Below are 15,226 nucleotides of genomic sequence, written 5' to 3'. Positions count from 1 at the left end.
TAAAAAATACCCTGATTTGTAATGCTTGCCAATTTCTTTGGTGTATATACTCCCAGCATCACTGATTTCAAGTTACCAACTTGATGTTGCTAAACTGGGAGTTGCAAAGAGATGTACACAGTTGGCTTCCCCTGTGACTCAGTGGTAAAGAATCTACCTGCAGTGCAGAAGATGGAAGAAATGCGGGTTCAATCTCTGGGTTAGGAAGATCCTCTGGAGTAGGAAATGGCGACCCTCTCCAGTATTCTTGCCTGGAAAATTCCATGGACAGAGGAGCCTGGTGGGCTACAGTCCATGGGGTTGCAAAGAGTCGGACCCAACTGAGCACACAGGCACGTGCACAGTTGGTTCTCAGGAGCTGGTGGAGCTGCCTGCAGCATACCACTGGGTGAATCACACATACTAAGAAAATCTCCAGTCGCTAGTGAAGTCCAAAGGCATTTCTGTGAAAAGATGTCTGCCCCTTCTTACAATTCCCATCTTTTTCAGGAGACCATGATCTCCAGGATGCCCTTGGAATTAATAGTTATTATATTGCTGTTCCTTTCCTATGGTTGTCATCTTTTCAAATCAGACAAAATTACTGGTGCTTCTTATTTCTGACAGCATTCCCAGCTATCTGACTTCATGTGAAAGATGGCTAATGCAGAAGTGAGTGTCCCAGTGGGAGATGTGGTTGTGGTACCCACTGAAGGAAATGAAGGGGAGAACCCTGAAGACACTAAAACCCAGGTGATCTTGCAGTTACAGCCTGTGCAACAAGGGTAAGTGACTAAAGATTGGAATATTCTGAAAATTTTGGGGAGTTTAGAGTGGAGGTATTGTAACTTTAAGGTGATTTAGCACAATGGAACATTCAACATCAACTCTCAGAGCTAAGTTTTCATCTCTATAATGTATTGTGTGCTATATTTGTCATTCAGTACTTATTACAACAACTGACTGTTTCCTCGTCTCTCGCCCTCTACTCTCAGTTCCTTGAGGATAAGCTACATGGTTCCCTTATCATATTTATCCACACTTTAGCGCAGTGCCTTGGTACACGTGGTACTTTTGCCAAAAGAGATAGTTACAGTCAGAGGAGAATAGGCAAGGCAGCTAAAAAAGTATTCCTACCAGAAGTTCTCTGGGCCCTCATGGATGGGCAAATTATCAAGCTTAGTCTATTAAAAATATGTGTATCAATTGCCTACCATTATACAACATATCACAAAGGTGTTGAAAGCAATATAGCACATGGTTCTCACCATCACGAAGCTTGCAGTCTAGTTGTGCAAAGCAAAACTACATGTTTATAAATAGAGTGATCACTTACATGGCAAAATCTAAGAAGTGCCAAGTGGCATGCTTAGGATGTGCTTTTGAATTCAGAGAAGTGATTCAGAAAATCACAATGGATTTGAGAGAAGAGATAAGATTCTTAAATGGGCTTGAAAGGTAAACAGGAATTAGATCTCCAGAGAGAAGAGGGGGCTCGTTATTTTATCTTGGGGAATATATAAAAGATTTAAGGATCAGAAGTATTCTACGGGCTTCCCTAGTGGCTCAGATCGTAAAGAATTCACCTGCAATGTGGGAGACCTGGGTTCTATCCCTGGGTTGGAAAGATCCCCGAGAGAAAGGAACAGCTACCCACTCCAGTATTTTTGCCTGGAGAATTCCATGGACGAGGAGCCTGGTAGGCTACAGTCCATGGGTTGGCAAAGAGTCGGATACGACTGAGCAACTTTCACTAGGCAAACACGCAATTGGCCCTCTGTATCTGTAGGTTCCACATCCTCAGATTCAACCAACCTTGGATGGAAAAAAAAAATTCCAGAAAGTCCCAAAAAGCAAAATTGAATTTGCCACACACAGGCAACTATTTATAAGCATTTACATTATATTAGATATTACAAATAATCTTCAGTTCAGTTCAGTCACTCAATCGTGTCTGAATCTTTGCAACCCGATGGACTGCAGCACGCCAGGCCTCCCTGTCCATCACCAACTTCCAGAGCTTGCTCAAACTCATGTCTCTTGAGTTGGTGATGCCATCCAACCATCTAATCCTCTGTCATCCCCTTCTCCTCCTGCCTTTAATCTTTCCCAGCATCAGGGTCTTTTCCAGTGAGTCAGTTCTTCACATCAGGTGGCCAAAGTTTCAGGTATTGAAGTTTCAGCTTCAACATCAGTTCTTCTAGTGAATATTCAGAACTGACTTCCTTTAGGATGGACTGGTTGGATCTCCTTGTACTCCAAGGGATTCCCAAGAGTCTTCTCCAACACCACAGTTCAAAAGCATTAATTCTTTGGCACTCAGCTTTCTTTATAGTCCAACTCTCACATCCATACATAAGTACTGTAAAAACCATAGCTTTGACTAGATGGGTCTTTGTTGGCAAAGTAATGTCTCTGCTTTTTATTTTTTATTTATTTATTTTTTAATTAGCACTATACTTTACTATAAATTAAAAAAAAGCAGTTTCAATGTCTCTGCTTTTTAATATGCTGTCTAGGTTGGTCATAGCTTTTCTTCCAAGGAGTAAGCGTCTTTTAATTTCATGGCTGCAGTCACCATCTGCAGTGATTTTGGAGCTCAAGAAAATAGTCTGTCACTGTTTCCATAGTTTTCTCATCTATTTGAAATGAAGTGGTAGGACCGGATGACATGATTTTAATTTTCTGAATGTTGAATTTTAAGCCAACTTTTTCACTCTCCTCTTTCACTTTCATCAAGAAGCTCTTTAATTCTTCTTTGCTTTCTGCCATAAGGGTGGTGTCATCTGCGTATCTGAGGTTATTGATATTTCTCTCTGCAATCTTGGAGAAGGCAATGCAACCCCTCCAGTACTCTTGCCTGACAAATCCCATGGACGGAGGAGCCTGGTGGGCTGCAGTCCATGGGGTCGCTACGAGTCGGATACGACTGAGCGACTTCACTCTCACTTTTCACTTTCTTGCCTGGACAATCCCAGGGATGGGGGAACCTCCTGGGCTGCCGTCTATGGGGTCGCACAGAGTCAGACACGACTGAAGCGACTTAGCCGCAGCAGCCTGCGATCTTGATTCCAGCTTGTGCTTTATCCAGCCCAGCATTTCACATGATGTACTCTGCATGCATATAAGTTAAATAAGCCTTGACGTACTCCTTTCACAGTTTGGAAGACACCACAGTGAGAAGCCCATACACCACAACTGGAGAGTAGCCTCTGATCACCACAACTAGAGGAAGTCCATGCACAGAAAAAAAGACCCAGTTCAATCAATAAGTAAAAATTATTAAGAAAGAAAGGTCAGAAAACTATGGTTATATTTTTAAAACTAATAATAAAGAGTCCTTATCTTTTACAGATATATACAAATGTCTGGGATTTGCTTCAAAAAAACTTCAGGAGTGGGCAGATGTAGAGATGAAATCAGACTGTCCATGTGTTGACAACTGTTGAAGCTGGGTGATGGATGCTTACATGAGGGTTCATTATCATATTTTCTCTATTTGGAAGTATTTTTGAAATTTCCTATAATAAACAGCTTTATAAATTACCAAGATAGGCTAATAGGCTGACAGTTTTTTAATCATTAATTAATTTTTAATCATCTGATTTATGCAATAGCTGATCTAAAGTATATGGGAGGATGTATGTATATTATATGCAAATACTATGCCATTTTATAAAAGACTTGCACATCTGTGGATTTTGGTATTTGCAGGGGTTTTCTGGAACCAATCTCCCCACAATACTGAGGAAGGACAGTAATCCAATCCCGGTCTACTAAGTCATGTACCTTGCCTTAAAAAGTTCTAGGGAAAAACTGTTAAACTATTAACCTGTCTTGATAATTTAAAAAGCTTTTTATTATAGGAAATTTCAAATATACCTCCAAATAAAGAAAATATGATAATGAACCCCCATGTAAGCATCCATCACCCAGCTTCAACAGTTGTCAACACATGGCCGGTCTGATTTCATCTCTATATCCGCCCACTCCTGAATTTTTTTTGAAGCAAATCCCAGACATTTGTATGTATCTGTAAAAGATAAGGACACTTTCTTATTAGTTTTAAAAACGTAACCATAGTTTTCTGACATTTCTTTCTTCTTTAATAATTTGTATTTATTGACTGTGCTGGATCTTTTTTTCTGTGCGTGGACTTTCTCTAGTTGTGGTGATCAGAGGCTACTCTCCAGTTGTGGTGCATGGGCTTCTCACTGCAGTGTCTTCTCTTGCTGGGCTTCAGTAGTTGCGGCACACGGGCTCAGTTGCCCCATGGCATGTGGAATCCTCCTGGGCTATGGATCAAACCCACATTCCCTGCATTGGCAGGTAGATTCTTAACCACTAGGCCACGAGGGAAGTCTGACATTTCTAAATATTGTTAAGCATAAAGGAGATATTCTAAGGTCTATAAAGGAAAGTTGATATAAATAATGTCTAACATATAGAGTGTCTTAAATTTTTATTGGCACCACAGATTATGCATGCTTATTCAAACTCATTTGGGAATTTTATTTTGATACACACACACATACTTGTCGTCGTTACCTTTTGAGGTACAGTAACATCAAGAAGAATTAAAGGTCAGGTTCTTCTGTCTTTCCTAAAGTATTCCAGTTGTCACTAGTCCTATCCACAGTGGAGACAGAAAAAACTTCTCTGCTGCTTCGAGACTTAATTCTTTTGAAGATTTGGTTCCACTTAATTTTCTGTTGGTCTTTTTTATTTTCCAAATGATACTGTCTTATCTGGAAACCTGGCATTGCTTGATTAGGTAGAGGCATCTTTGTCCAACATACATTGACTTCCCAATCCACTGTCTACAGTGAATTTTAATGCATAAGCTAGTGAATAAACATTTTGAGGTATTGCCTTTTTTTGGGAGGGGGGTGGCTATTGCATTTTGAGATGTTTGTCAGTTGTATTATTTAATTATTTTAATATTTTATTGGATTTTAGCCTCATTTTGTAAAAATGAGCAGGGTACAAAAACAGTGATTTTAGTGATGAGATATATAGGTCTCATTTTAATTTTAATACACTTGAGACAAAGGTGAAAATTATCAGGTGTCAGTGTTCAGCCTCATCATACTTCACCTGATGGGCTGTAATTCAAGTGTGAAGGAAATAAACAATCAAAAGGTATGCATACATTGCTAGGAATAAATTGGTAAAGATTATATTTAAAAGATGTGAGAGTTGGACTATAAAGAAAGCTGAGTGCCAAAGAATTGATGCTTTTGAAGTGTGGTATTGGAGAAGACTCTTGAGAGTCCCTTGGACTGCAAGGAGATCCAACCAGTCCATCCTAAAGGAAATGAATCATGAATATTCATTGGAAGGACTGATGCTGAAGCTAAAACTCCAATTTGGCCATCTGATGCAAAGAACTGACTCATTTGAAAAGACTCTGATGCTGGGAAAGATTGAAGGCAGGAGGAGAAGGGGGTGACAGAGGATGAGATGGTTGGATGGCATCACCAACTCGATGGATGTGAGTTTGAATAAGCTCTGGGAGTTGGTGATGGACAGGGAAGCCTGGCATGCTGCAGTCCATGGGGTCACAAAGAGTCGAATGTGACTGAGTGAGTGAACTGACTGGCTGGCTGATATTCAAAAGGCAAGAAATAGAGATTTTATATAAGTATTGTTAAATTTCAATATGTAATTCCTTTTGCCCATCATTTTAATTTTTTTACATATATGACACTTTATACTTTCCCAAATATTCACCATATACACATTTTCAGGGATACGTATGAAGCAAAAGTAGAGTATAACCTGACACATTATATAAGATGATACTTTCATAATGATACTAAGTTAAAATATATCCACATTCATGTTTTTAAGAAAATAGAGATACTAAGGTGAGTGAAGCAAAGTCGCTCAGTTGTGTCCGACTCTTGGTGATCCCATGGACTGTAGTCTACTTGGCTTCTCTGTCCATGGGATTTTTCAGGCAAGAGTACTGGAGTGGGTTGCCATTTCCTTCTCCAGGGGATTTTCCTGACCCAGGGATCGAACCCAGGTCTCCTGCATTGCAGGCAGACGCTTTACCCTCTGAGCCACTAGGGAAGCAGGTACTCAGGTACTGAGATACTAAGAAGATTTTTTATTCTGGGAGTTTTTCCAACAAAGAAGACTTGTTCAGTGTATGCTTTCTTTTTAAAAACAAAAAAGATGATTATTAACCTTTTCAAATAAAACCTTTAAATATACTTTGGAAATTCTCAGAAGGAATGAAAGTACTAAGATTCCATTACATTCTTGACTTTCCAATTCATTTTGGATTCATAAGAGTTTTTAACAATGAAAGGACTGGTGATTTTAATACTACATAAATTTACTCAGCGTGCTGAGTGGAATAGTTCAGTTTGAGGAATAGTGACCTTACTTTCCTTATGCTCATATCCCTCCCTAGTGGGAGGTTTAAAATGTTAGGAATATATATAAACTCAGATCAGTAGGGTACCCCTTAGCTTATGTAAGAATCCCACACTCAATTAATCAGAATAGCTTTCCTTAACATTCAAGATAAAAAAAAAAAGTATATTTTCAATTTTCAGTGAATTGGAATACAATAATGTGGCCTTAACTTTAAAACTCTTAAACATGTATACCATATGTACTATATATTATACTATTTATATGTATTTATATGCACACATTATACTATTAGTGAAGTTAACATCACAGTCATTGTAAATGCTAATAGTAACTGACTTGTACTTCACCGATCCATAATTACCACTTATTATTTGTAGCATAATAATTTGTGTGCATGTTTTATACTTCAATTTAGAGTGTAAGCTTCTGTGTTCTTGGGAAAAAAGGATTTATTATATCATGTGTTCTCAAAGAATGTGAATTAATAAAGGAATAACAACAATCATAATAAAATTTTGGGGTGATTATTAAAAAAAGCTCTAGTAAACCTAATTTTGCCTTACTTTGATGATTCAGAAGGCTATTGATATCTTATAAATCCTTAACATTTTAAACATATTTTATGATTTTTGACTATAGTTTTAGTAAGTATAGAGAATTAAGCTAAATCCATCACTATTATGAGTTGCTTTAGAAAGATTTTCCCTGATAAAATCTTTTGCCTGTAAAAATACAGACTATGCCCCAACTTCCCAAGTGCAATTTACTGGTTGTTGAAATTATGTATAGACAAGAATCTATTATTTTAAAGGATTTTGTACTTATTGGTCAATGAGCTTACCAAATTTACTTGAAGTAGAGGTATGGTTTTATTTTTTTCTTGTCTGTGCTGCATGGTGGGATCTTAGCTCTCCAGCTAGGGATTGAACTTGGGCCACAGCGGTGAAACTCAGAACCCTAACCACTAGGCCTCTCAGGGACCTCTTAGATTATGCCCAAGGAGAGAAAGAAAGGTAAATAAGTAAATAGTATTAAATATTATAGTTGTTGTGGCAAAAGCCTAAAGTACAGTTGGGTCACAGAGGAGGAATTGGATGATTATACCAGAGGACTGAGATGGAAGAAAAAGCACCATACAGGCTGCTGATTAAAAAACAAACGATGGGGAAAGATGTTCTGGGAAGAGGAAGAAGAGCAAGAACAGAAGGGATAAAAGAAGATGGCAGTTTGGTACTATAGGGGCTTGGGTTGTCTGGTGGGGGTTTGGTGAGAATTGAAACCAGGGACCAGATCATGGAGGGACTTAAATATCATATTATGTATTTGGGGCTTTATTTCAGCAGCAAGGAGGAGATTCTTGCAGGGTTTTGCAGAGGGTGTTACCTGATCATTCTGGAAGGAATATAGAAGATCAGGTTGATGTGAGGAAACTGGTTCAGACTAGAGATGACGCAGCCTGAGTTAAGGCAGTAGCAGTGGAAATAGACAGGGAGGGTGTTAAGTACGTGTATCTGGCAGGACTTAGTGACTGGCTGTGTGGGAGTTGAGGAGGATGAAAAGGGAGAAATTTAGTGTAATTTCCAGGCTTCTGTTTTAGGCTACTGTGTGCTGAGTAGTGTCATTTACAAGGATGGGAAATATAGGAAGAAGAGTAGTTTGGGAGGTGGGAGAGGAAAGAGAACTTGGTTATTTTAGACATAATTCATTCAATCAAGTCCTATGGGATATTCCAGTGCATTTATTTATTAGCAGTTAATTGTGTCCTGCTGTGGAATTCAGAAGGGAGGTCTGTGCTAAAGGTGTTGCCATCAGGGAGGGAAATCACTGATGCAAAGGGGATTGTTCAGGCAGTACTTCAGGATAGCAAGTGCAGTAAATAGCATGTTAGGCTTATTGTGGAAATTAAACAAAGGATGTCAGTGTTCATGTCAGGTTATCTGAGCCCATTTCTTAGAAGGCAGAAACACTTTGGAGAAAGAGTTTTCCTTAAGTGGTACCTTTCATTACTGCTAGTTACTTTGGGCATAATCGCTCTCTCTCTTTTTTTAAAAAACTAGGCTCTGCTCATATCTGTAGTTTGATTATGATGCCTTAAAAAATGCTGAAGTGTAAAAATGGCTAAAGTGCCTAGATTCCAACAAGGGACATCAGCTTCTGTAGTCAGTAAGTTCTTCCTGGTTTGAATTGTCTAAAGGTATTACTTTTTAGTCATGTTTGGATAATTCTATAATATGTTACAAGTGAAGCAACAATCTATGTCATGAACTTTTAAAGTTAGGAAGGGATAAGTCTGGTGTAAAATACAGGTATTTTACAAGTAGCAGTGTAAATAGAGTAGCAAGAGAAACTTTTCCTCTGGGATGAGGAAGGTTGTTGATTCATTTCCATGATAGTAGCTGCTAAGCAGTCTTGGGCAGCCTGGAATTTAGATACATTGGGGCTTGAGTCAGAACACTAACATCAAGTTGTAAAGTATATTATTTTATTCCTTTTGAGATAGATTAAAACAAATTTCTTAACCCCGTGCTGTGGATATTAATATTGTCGTGATTTATGTAGTTTATTGATGGACACTTTTACGACAGGATTTATGAAGCTGGATCTGAGAACAATACGGCAGTTGTGGCAGTAGAAACTCACACAATACACAAAATTGAAGAAGGGATTGGTAAGTCCTTTTGTTGTTCTAGTACTTTTTTTTTTTTTTTTAACCACACTTTGAGGCATGTGAAGCCCTCTGCAGTTGGAAGCGCAGAGTCGTAACCACTGGACCCCCAGGGAAGCCTTGTTCTGGAACTTTTAACCTTAGCCTCCTTGGTTGAGATTTCTTGCTTTTTGTGCCTGATTTCCCCTTCCCGTCCCCCCACACCTCACTACCCAATGTGCTCTACTGGTGCTGTAGCCATCAATTCGATGATGGTACATCAAGAGACACTGCGATCTGCTAGGGCTATCAGTTGATGTTTAACGTTAGTTTGCTAGGGTTACTGAAAAGACTTCTCATCAGTAGAAATCTGTTAAAGAAATTGGAGTCTCAAGGTTGGTGTCTGTCATTAGGGAAGTTGCTGATGAGGTGCTGATTGGAAGGCAGAGTGGAAAGAAACTGAAGAGGAACTCTGAAATTAGTCAGACTTGGTGTTTGAATCCCATATTCTCACTTAGCTGTATAACCTTGGAAAATCCCTTCATGTTTCTGAGTCCCATACAGGTACATAGGAAACCATGACCGCCTCACAGGATTGTTTTAAGAATTAAAAAAGATTGAACCTGTAAAAACACATGGCACAGTGTCTGACACATTTCTTCCAGAAGATTCCTAAACAATACGAATCACTGTGAACTGTTAGCCCCTCAGAGGAACCAGGAGACTAGAGCTGTTGAATTAAACTTTAAAGAAGAATGTTTGATAAATAACTGATATTTTTTCCATTTGCAAGATGCAAGCACTATAGAAGCAAATGAGGATATGGAAATTGCTTACCCCATAACTTGTGGGGAGAGCAAAGCCATTCTCCTTTGGAAGAAGTTTGTATGTCCAGGAATAAATGTAAAGTGTGTCAAGGTAATTGTCTTTTCTCCTTGCTGGGGTCTATTTTGGGGCTCCTTGTTTTCAAAGGGTATGGTTTTAGAACCTCTTCTTCCCCACCATTTCAGTGTTCTTAATTTTGTAGCGTCCCTTTGTGTCACAGTTTAAAAGAAAAAAAAGGACTCTGGAGTGATACTGACCTGGGTTCAAGTCCCACCAGAATACAAGTCTTTTGAGAGCTGAGAATTTGTCTGTCTTCTTCACCATTGTATCCCTAGCACTTGGACTAGTGCTCTGAATATTTATCAGTAAATATTTTGTTGAATGAATGGAGTCTCAACTCTATCACTAGTTAGGTGACCTTGGTCAGGTAATATTTCAGAACTTCATATGTTAAAATACAAATAATTATACATACATACGCACACAGTAAGGTTGTTGGAAGGTGAAATGGTATATGTAAAATGCCTTATACTAGTGTGTAGTTTGGCAGAATTTCTTCAAAATTATTACTGATGAAAATAATCTTCATGAGAGCACAATGTGGAAATAATTGCTTATTCTGTCTCCGCTGGTAGCCACAGCTCTACCCATAGGTAGTAGGCACCGTCAGTAGCATCATGGAATCATTAAGGATTACAGAGTTTTGAGGCTCTGCAGTGCTGTTGGTTTCTACCATCCTTTTTCTTTCTACCAGATCCTGAATCTTGTCATCAGGGCTGGATAGATAACTTCAGTTTATTTTAATAGCCTTTGCAATATCAAAACCATCTGCTTGATTCAGGACACAAATGGATTTTATATCCTAATCAATATATTAACACCAGGACAGGGCCAGAGAAGGATCACCTCCTCTAGCACAATAGGATGGGAAGATAGAGAATACAGGCTATGATGAGAGATGTCATCTGGGTATTGTTTTGTTTGTAACAAATAGAGTTATGTCTTTCTTTCCCTCATGGCCTGCCTAAATTAACATTGGATTATTTTGGACTTTTCCTTTTACATTAGTTCAATGATCAGTTGATCAGCCCCAAGCATTTTGTTCATCTGGCTGGCAAATCCACCTTGAAGGACTGGAAGAGAGCTATTCGTCTGGGTGGAATCATGCTCAGGTGAGCTCTGATAGCAAATCCACACCTTTGAAGTGACTGTGGGGTACTTAATCAGGGTAGAATCCAGAGAATCCAGTCTTTCCTCTCCAACTTGAATTTTTATTCTGTCTGAAGGATTGGCTTGAACAATCCATGTATTATTTGACCTTCATCAACTTGTTCTTAAAATCCCTGTGAGAGAAGGAAAATTGAATTAAATCGACTCCTTCCAGCATCTAGGGCAAATTCTTGTGATGTCACAATGCTGGGTAGGATCGTCTCTGTGCAGAGAAGCTCAGGAGTAGATGACAGTCTCGCTTGAGATCACTCAGCATAGGTGGAGCTAAGCCTGGTGCTAAGAAAGAGTGGCTACCATGGAGATGTAGGCTGACGGACAAATTCTGGGATAATCTGGTAAAGCAGAAGGTTGCTGTTCATAAGAAACAGTTATGCACAATGAATGCAATCCTTGCCGTCATTGTGCCATAGAAATAAACGTTATTTTTTTTAATGCAAATAGTTTTTAAAAAAATTATTTATTTCTCTGTGGCTGTGTGCTGGGTTTTTGTTGCTGCCATGTGCTTTTGCTAGTTGCAGTGAGTGGGGCCTACTCTCTAGTTTCGGTGCACAGGCTTCTCATTGCAGAGCATGGGCTCTATGGTGTGCAGGTTTTGGTAGTCGTGATATGTGGGCTCACTAGCTGTGGCTCGTGGGCTCTAGAGTACAGGCTCAATAGTTGTGCTGCATGTGCTTATTTGCCCTGAAGCACGTGGGATCTTCCAGGACCAGGGATTGAACCCGTGTCCCCTGCATTGCAAGGTGAATTCTTAACCACTGGACCTCCAGGGAAGCCCAGAAATTAGAATGTATAATATTCTCACCAATTCTGTTTTTGCAGCAAGTTTATCATAATTTCATCCCCTACCCATAAAATTAACATTATTTTCTATCAGTAGCAGTCACCTATTGATAGAAAATTTTAAAATGTGGTCAAGAATTAAAAGTTCTCCGCAGAACATGTATCAAGAGCCTTAAAAGCCTCTTACTCTTTGTCTTCAATTTTTTAAGGCATCTGTCTAAAGAAAAATCTACAGTACTTATAGAGATTAAAGTATAATGGGGTTTATTGCAACATAATTCAGGATAGTGAAAATTACAGTCTGCTTTAATACACAGTCAAGGTAATGGCACCCCACTCCAGTACTCTTGCCTGGAAAATCCCATGGACGGAGGAGACTGGAAGGCTGCAGTCCATGGCGTCGCTGAAGGTCGGACACGACTAAGCGACTTCACTTTCACTTTTCACTTTCATGCATTGGAGAAGGAAATGGCAACCCACTCCAGTTTTCTTGCCTGGAGAATCCCAGGGACGGGGGAGCCTGGTGGGCTGCCATCTATGGGGTCGCACAGAGTCAGCCATGACTGAAGTGACTTAGCAGCAAGGTGTATCTGAAGTAAATTATGGCTCATCTAAATATATGGGTTTATACATTAAAATATTCCTAAAGATTTTTTACGTGGAAAATTGCTTATAATGTAAAAAAGAAAACAAAATGGACTATCAGTTAATTTAGTTGTTTTAAAAAATATATAGGTAAGTAAATTTAGTGGAAGAACATATGCTAAAATGTTGACATTATCTTTGTTTTTTTTGACATTATCTTTGTGTTGGGGGATTTTTTTTTTTAAGGAGCAATTGTTTTCTTAATAATTTTTATATTTTCCAGAGGAAATGTTAATTTTTTTCTTCATGTGTTATCTGTATAGTCAGAGGCATAATTTTGAAAAACTCACTCCAGATCATTTGTATGTGTTAATTATTAGTTGAATGAAATTGGAGGTGAATACCTTTAACTTTTCTTGTTGTTCTTGGGTTGTTTTATTTGGCGAGATAAATAAGCATATGCCAACTCTCCCCAAATATAAAAGACCCAGAGTGCCTAAAAAATCTTCAGCGAAAGCCAAGTAACATTATAACATAGAGTTTACTCTAATTAAAATATCCTATGGTTTTGCTCCTAGCCTATAATAACAATGTCTTGTGAATCTAGTTATAAGGACATTTTATAGTGGGGGTTTAGTGTAATCAGCTTTGCTCTGTATTTATAGGAGAGTTATTTCTTTTTTTTTTTTCAAAGGAAAGACATGTGCTGAAGTTTTATGTCTCCAGAAGTGGCAACAGATCTTGCTGGTCTACAAGTACTAACATTTCAGAATCTAACCACAAAATTTGAATCCGCCTGTGCCTTTTCTCAATTGTGCTGGGATATGAGTTAGTCTTTTCCCCTTTAGGGTTTGGTTTCAATGAGATTCTATGGGGAAATTTAGCTAGTGTCACAATTATATGTCTAAAACTTAGTGATAACGGGAAATAAAAGAGAGTACTCATAATGAGTAGACTAGGGAGGGAAGAGGAGTGCTTGTACATGTGGGCAGGACCATGAACATTTTATTGCCCCAGTTAGAATTTTTGCGACCTAAGGACTTGAATACTATTAGGTTTCACTAATACATAGAACGGACTCCACAACTTTGTCTCTGTCCCCTCCCTGTACGTGAAGTACAGGCTGAACTGGTACTTCTTGTCTCTCTTTGCACAGGAAAATGATGGACTCCGGACAGATTGATTTTTACCAACATGACAAGGTTTGCTCCAATACCTGCAGAAGCACCAAATTTGATCTTCTTATCAGCAGTGCAAGAGCTCCAGTGCCAGGACAGCAGACAAGTGTGGTGCAGACGCCCACATCGGCCGATGGTAGGGGGTAGGAAACCACCTGAAAACCCATTCTGTTGCTCAGTAGTACTTTTCCCCTCGTTCTCTTTTGTGTTTTTAATTCTCATGAGTGTTGATGGAAGATATGGTAATCTTGGGTAGGAGTCCACGCTTTAGAAAGAACTCTGTTTTCTCCCAAACGATTCCTACTGGCCAGTCCTCCTTCCTTGTTTCTGTATTACAATGCATGGTAAACGTTAGAAAGGGGATTCATATGAGTTTATTTAACAGTTTACTTTGGTGCCAGTGCTGCTTGGTATATCTTTGAAATTAGATTGTTTTGAAAATCCCTGGCAATTCTGATGGTCAAGGCAGGCGACTGGATTTAGAATGGTGAATGGTTTTCAGCTGTTGAACTGAGAAGTCTCAAAAACAGTGTGTCATTGACTGGGCTGGACTCTGGAGACTCTGCTGTGAGAGTCAAAGAGCTCTGTCTGGGAGGAATCCAGATAAACAAGCTGAGACATCTTCACAAATGAGATAGGGTGTGCACACACTTCAGTATTGTTGAGTTTGGAATGAGGGCTCTCTAGGAAAGATATAACCATTTGAGGTTATTATTAAGGATTTAGTTGAGCTGGAAACTTAGCGCAGCTAAAGTTCTTAGAATGTGTCTAAACTACTTCCAGGAGACTTAAAAATATGCCTGACAGAGACACAGAATGCAGTGTAAGGAAGGCACTGTGCTTTAAAAATGACTTCGCACGGTTTCTTTTGGTCAACCCTAAGGTTCTGTTCCCAACCTAACTGCTGAATGAGTAGAAGCCAAATCTCACTGAGTTTCTTTTGGGAAAGTATAAAATATCTAGCAGTGTGAATATTTGGTGGTATGACACTTTGACTTGAGAAGTGAAAAATGCTGTGAAATTATCTACTTTCTTTTTATTTTGCTGAACCTTCTTGATCATCTATATTGATATTTTGCTTGTTTACTGATATCCTTCACAGTGGAGAATCCACATTTTATATTTCTGTCTGGATCAGTTTGATTTTTCTCAATTCTCTTTGTTTAAAACCTTAATATTAAATCGATAGCAATAGGTTTTTCCTCTGTGAATCTGCTATTCATGGATCTCTTACCTGATTTTTTTTTTTTTTTGTCTCATTTATCTTGCTTTCTCTTACATCAGCTGATAAGTAAGTTATAGCAAATTCACATATTCTAGATGGTTAGTATCAAATACACTTGGAGTAGGGCTCTTGACTAAGCACCATAATTTTCTTTTTCAATTATTTCAAGTCCTCCTCATCCTCACTAAGTCTGGGTACAGCCTGGCAATCATGCCTACCTTCTGTCTCTTTCAAAAATATAATTGCTCAGATTGCTCTTTTGTGATTTTGTAAGTTATCTTTCACTTTCTATTCAGAGTAAGAAGAAAGCATTTTCTGCAAGGCAGGTTTTCTTTAGGAAAGCCAGTGTTCATCCTGGCTTACCTAGGATTCTAGTTTTTAATATAGGGA

General features: G+C 38.7%; 1 protein-coding gene across 4 annotated transcripts in view; it reads left to right on the top strand.

Moving 5' to 3' along the window:
* GMEB1 (glucocorticoid modulatory element binding protein 1) overlaps positions 1 to 15,226 on the top strand; it is a 35,303-nt gene that overhangs the window by 5,568 nt on the left and 14,509 nt on the right. For all 4 annotated transcript variants that reach the window (XM_061390720.1, XM_061390746.1, XM_061390737.1 and 1 more), the window contains exons 2-6: positions 607 to 764; positions 8,955 to 9,037; positions 9,807 to 9,931; positions 10,907 to 11,010; positions 13,590 to 13,747. In XM_061390720.1, the coding sequence (XP_061246704.1) occupies positions 637 to 764; positions 8,955 to 9,037; positions 9,807 to 9,931; positions 10,907 to 11,010; positions 13,590 to 13,747 (598 nt within the window). In that variant the 5' untranslated portion in view covers positions 607 to 636. The remainder of the gene's footprint in view (positions 1 to 606; positions 765 to 8,954; positions 9,038 to 9,806; positions 9,932 to 10,906; positions 11,011 to 13,589; positions 13,748 to 15,226) is intronic.

This window comes from Bos javanicus, chromosome 2 (assembly GCF_032452875.1).
Source record: "Bos javanicus breed banteng chromosome 2, ARS-OSU_banteng_1.0, whole genome shotgun sequence".
Taxonomy (NCBI): Eukaryota; Metazoa; Chordata; class Mammalia; order Artiodactyla; family Bovidae; genus Bos; species Bos javanicus.
The sequence above is the reverse complement of the archived record's forward strand: the minus strand, read 5'-3'. Positions and strand labels throughout refer to the sequence as shown.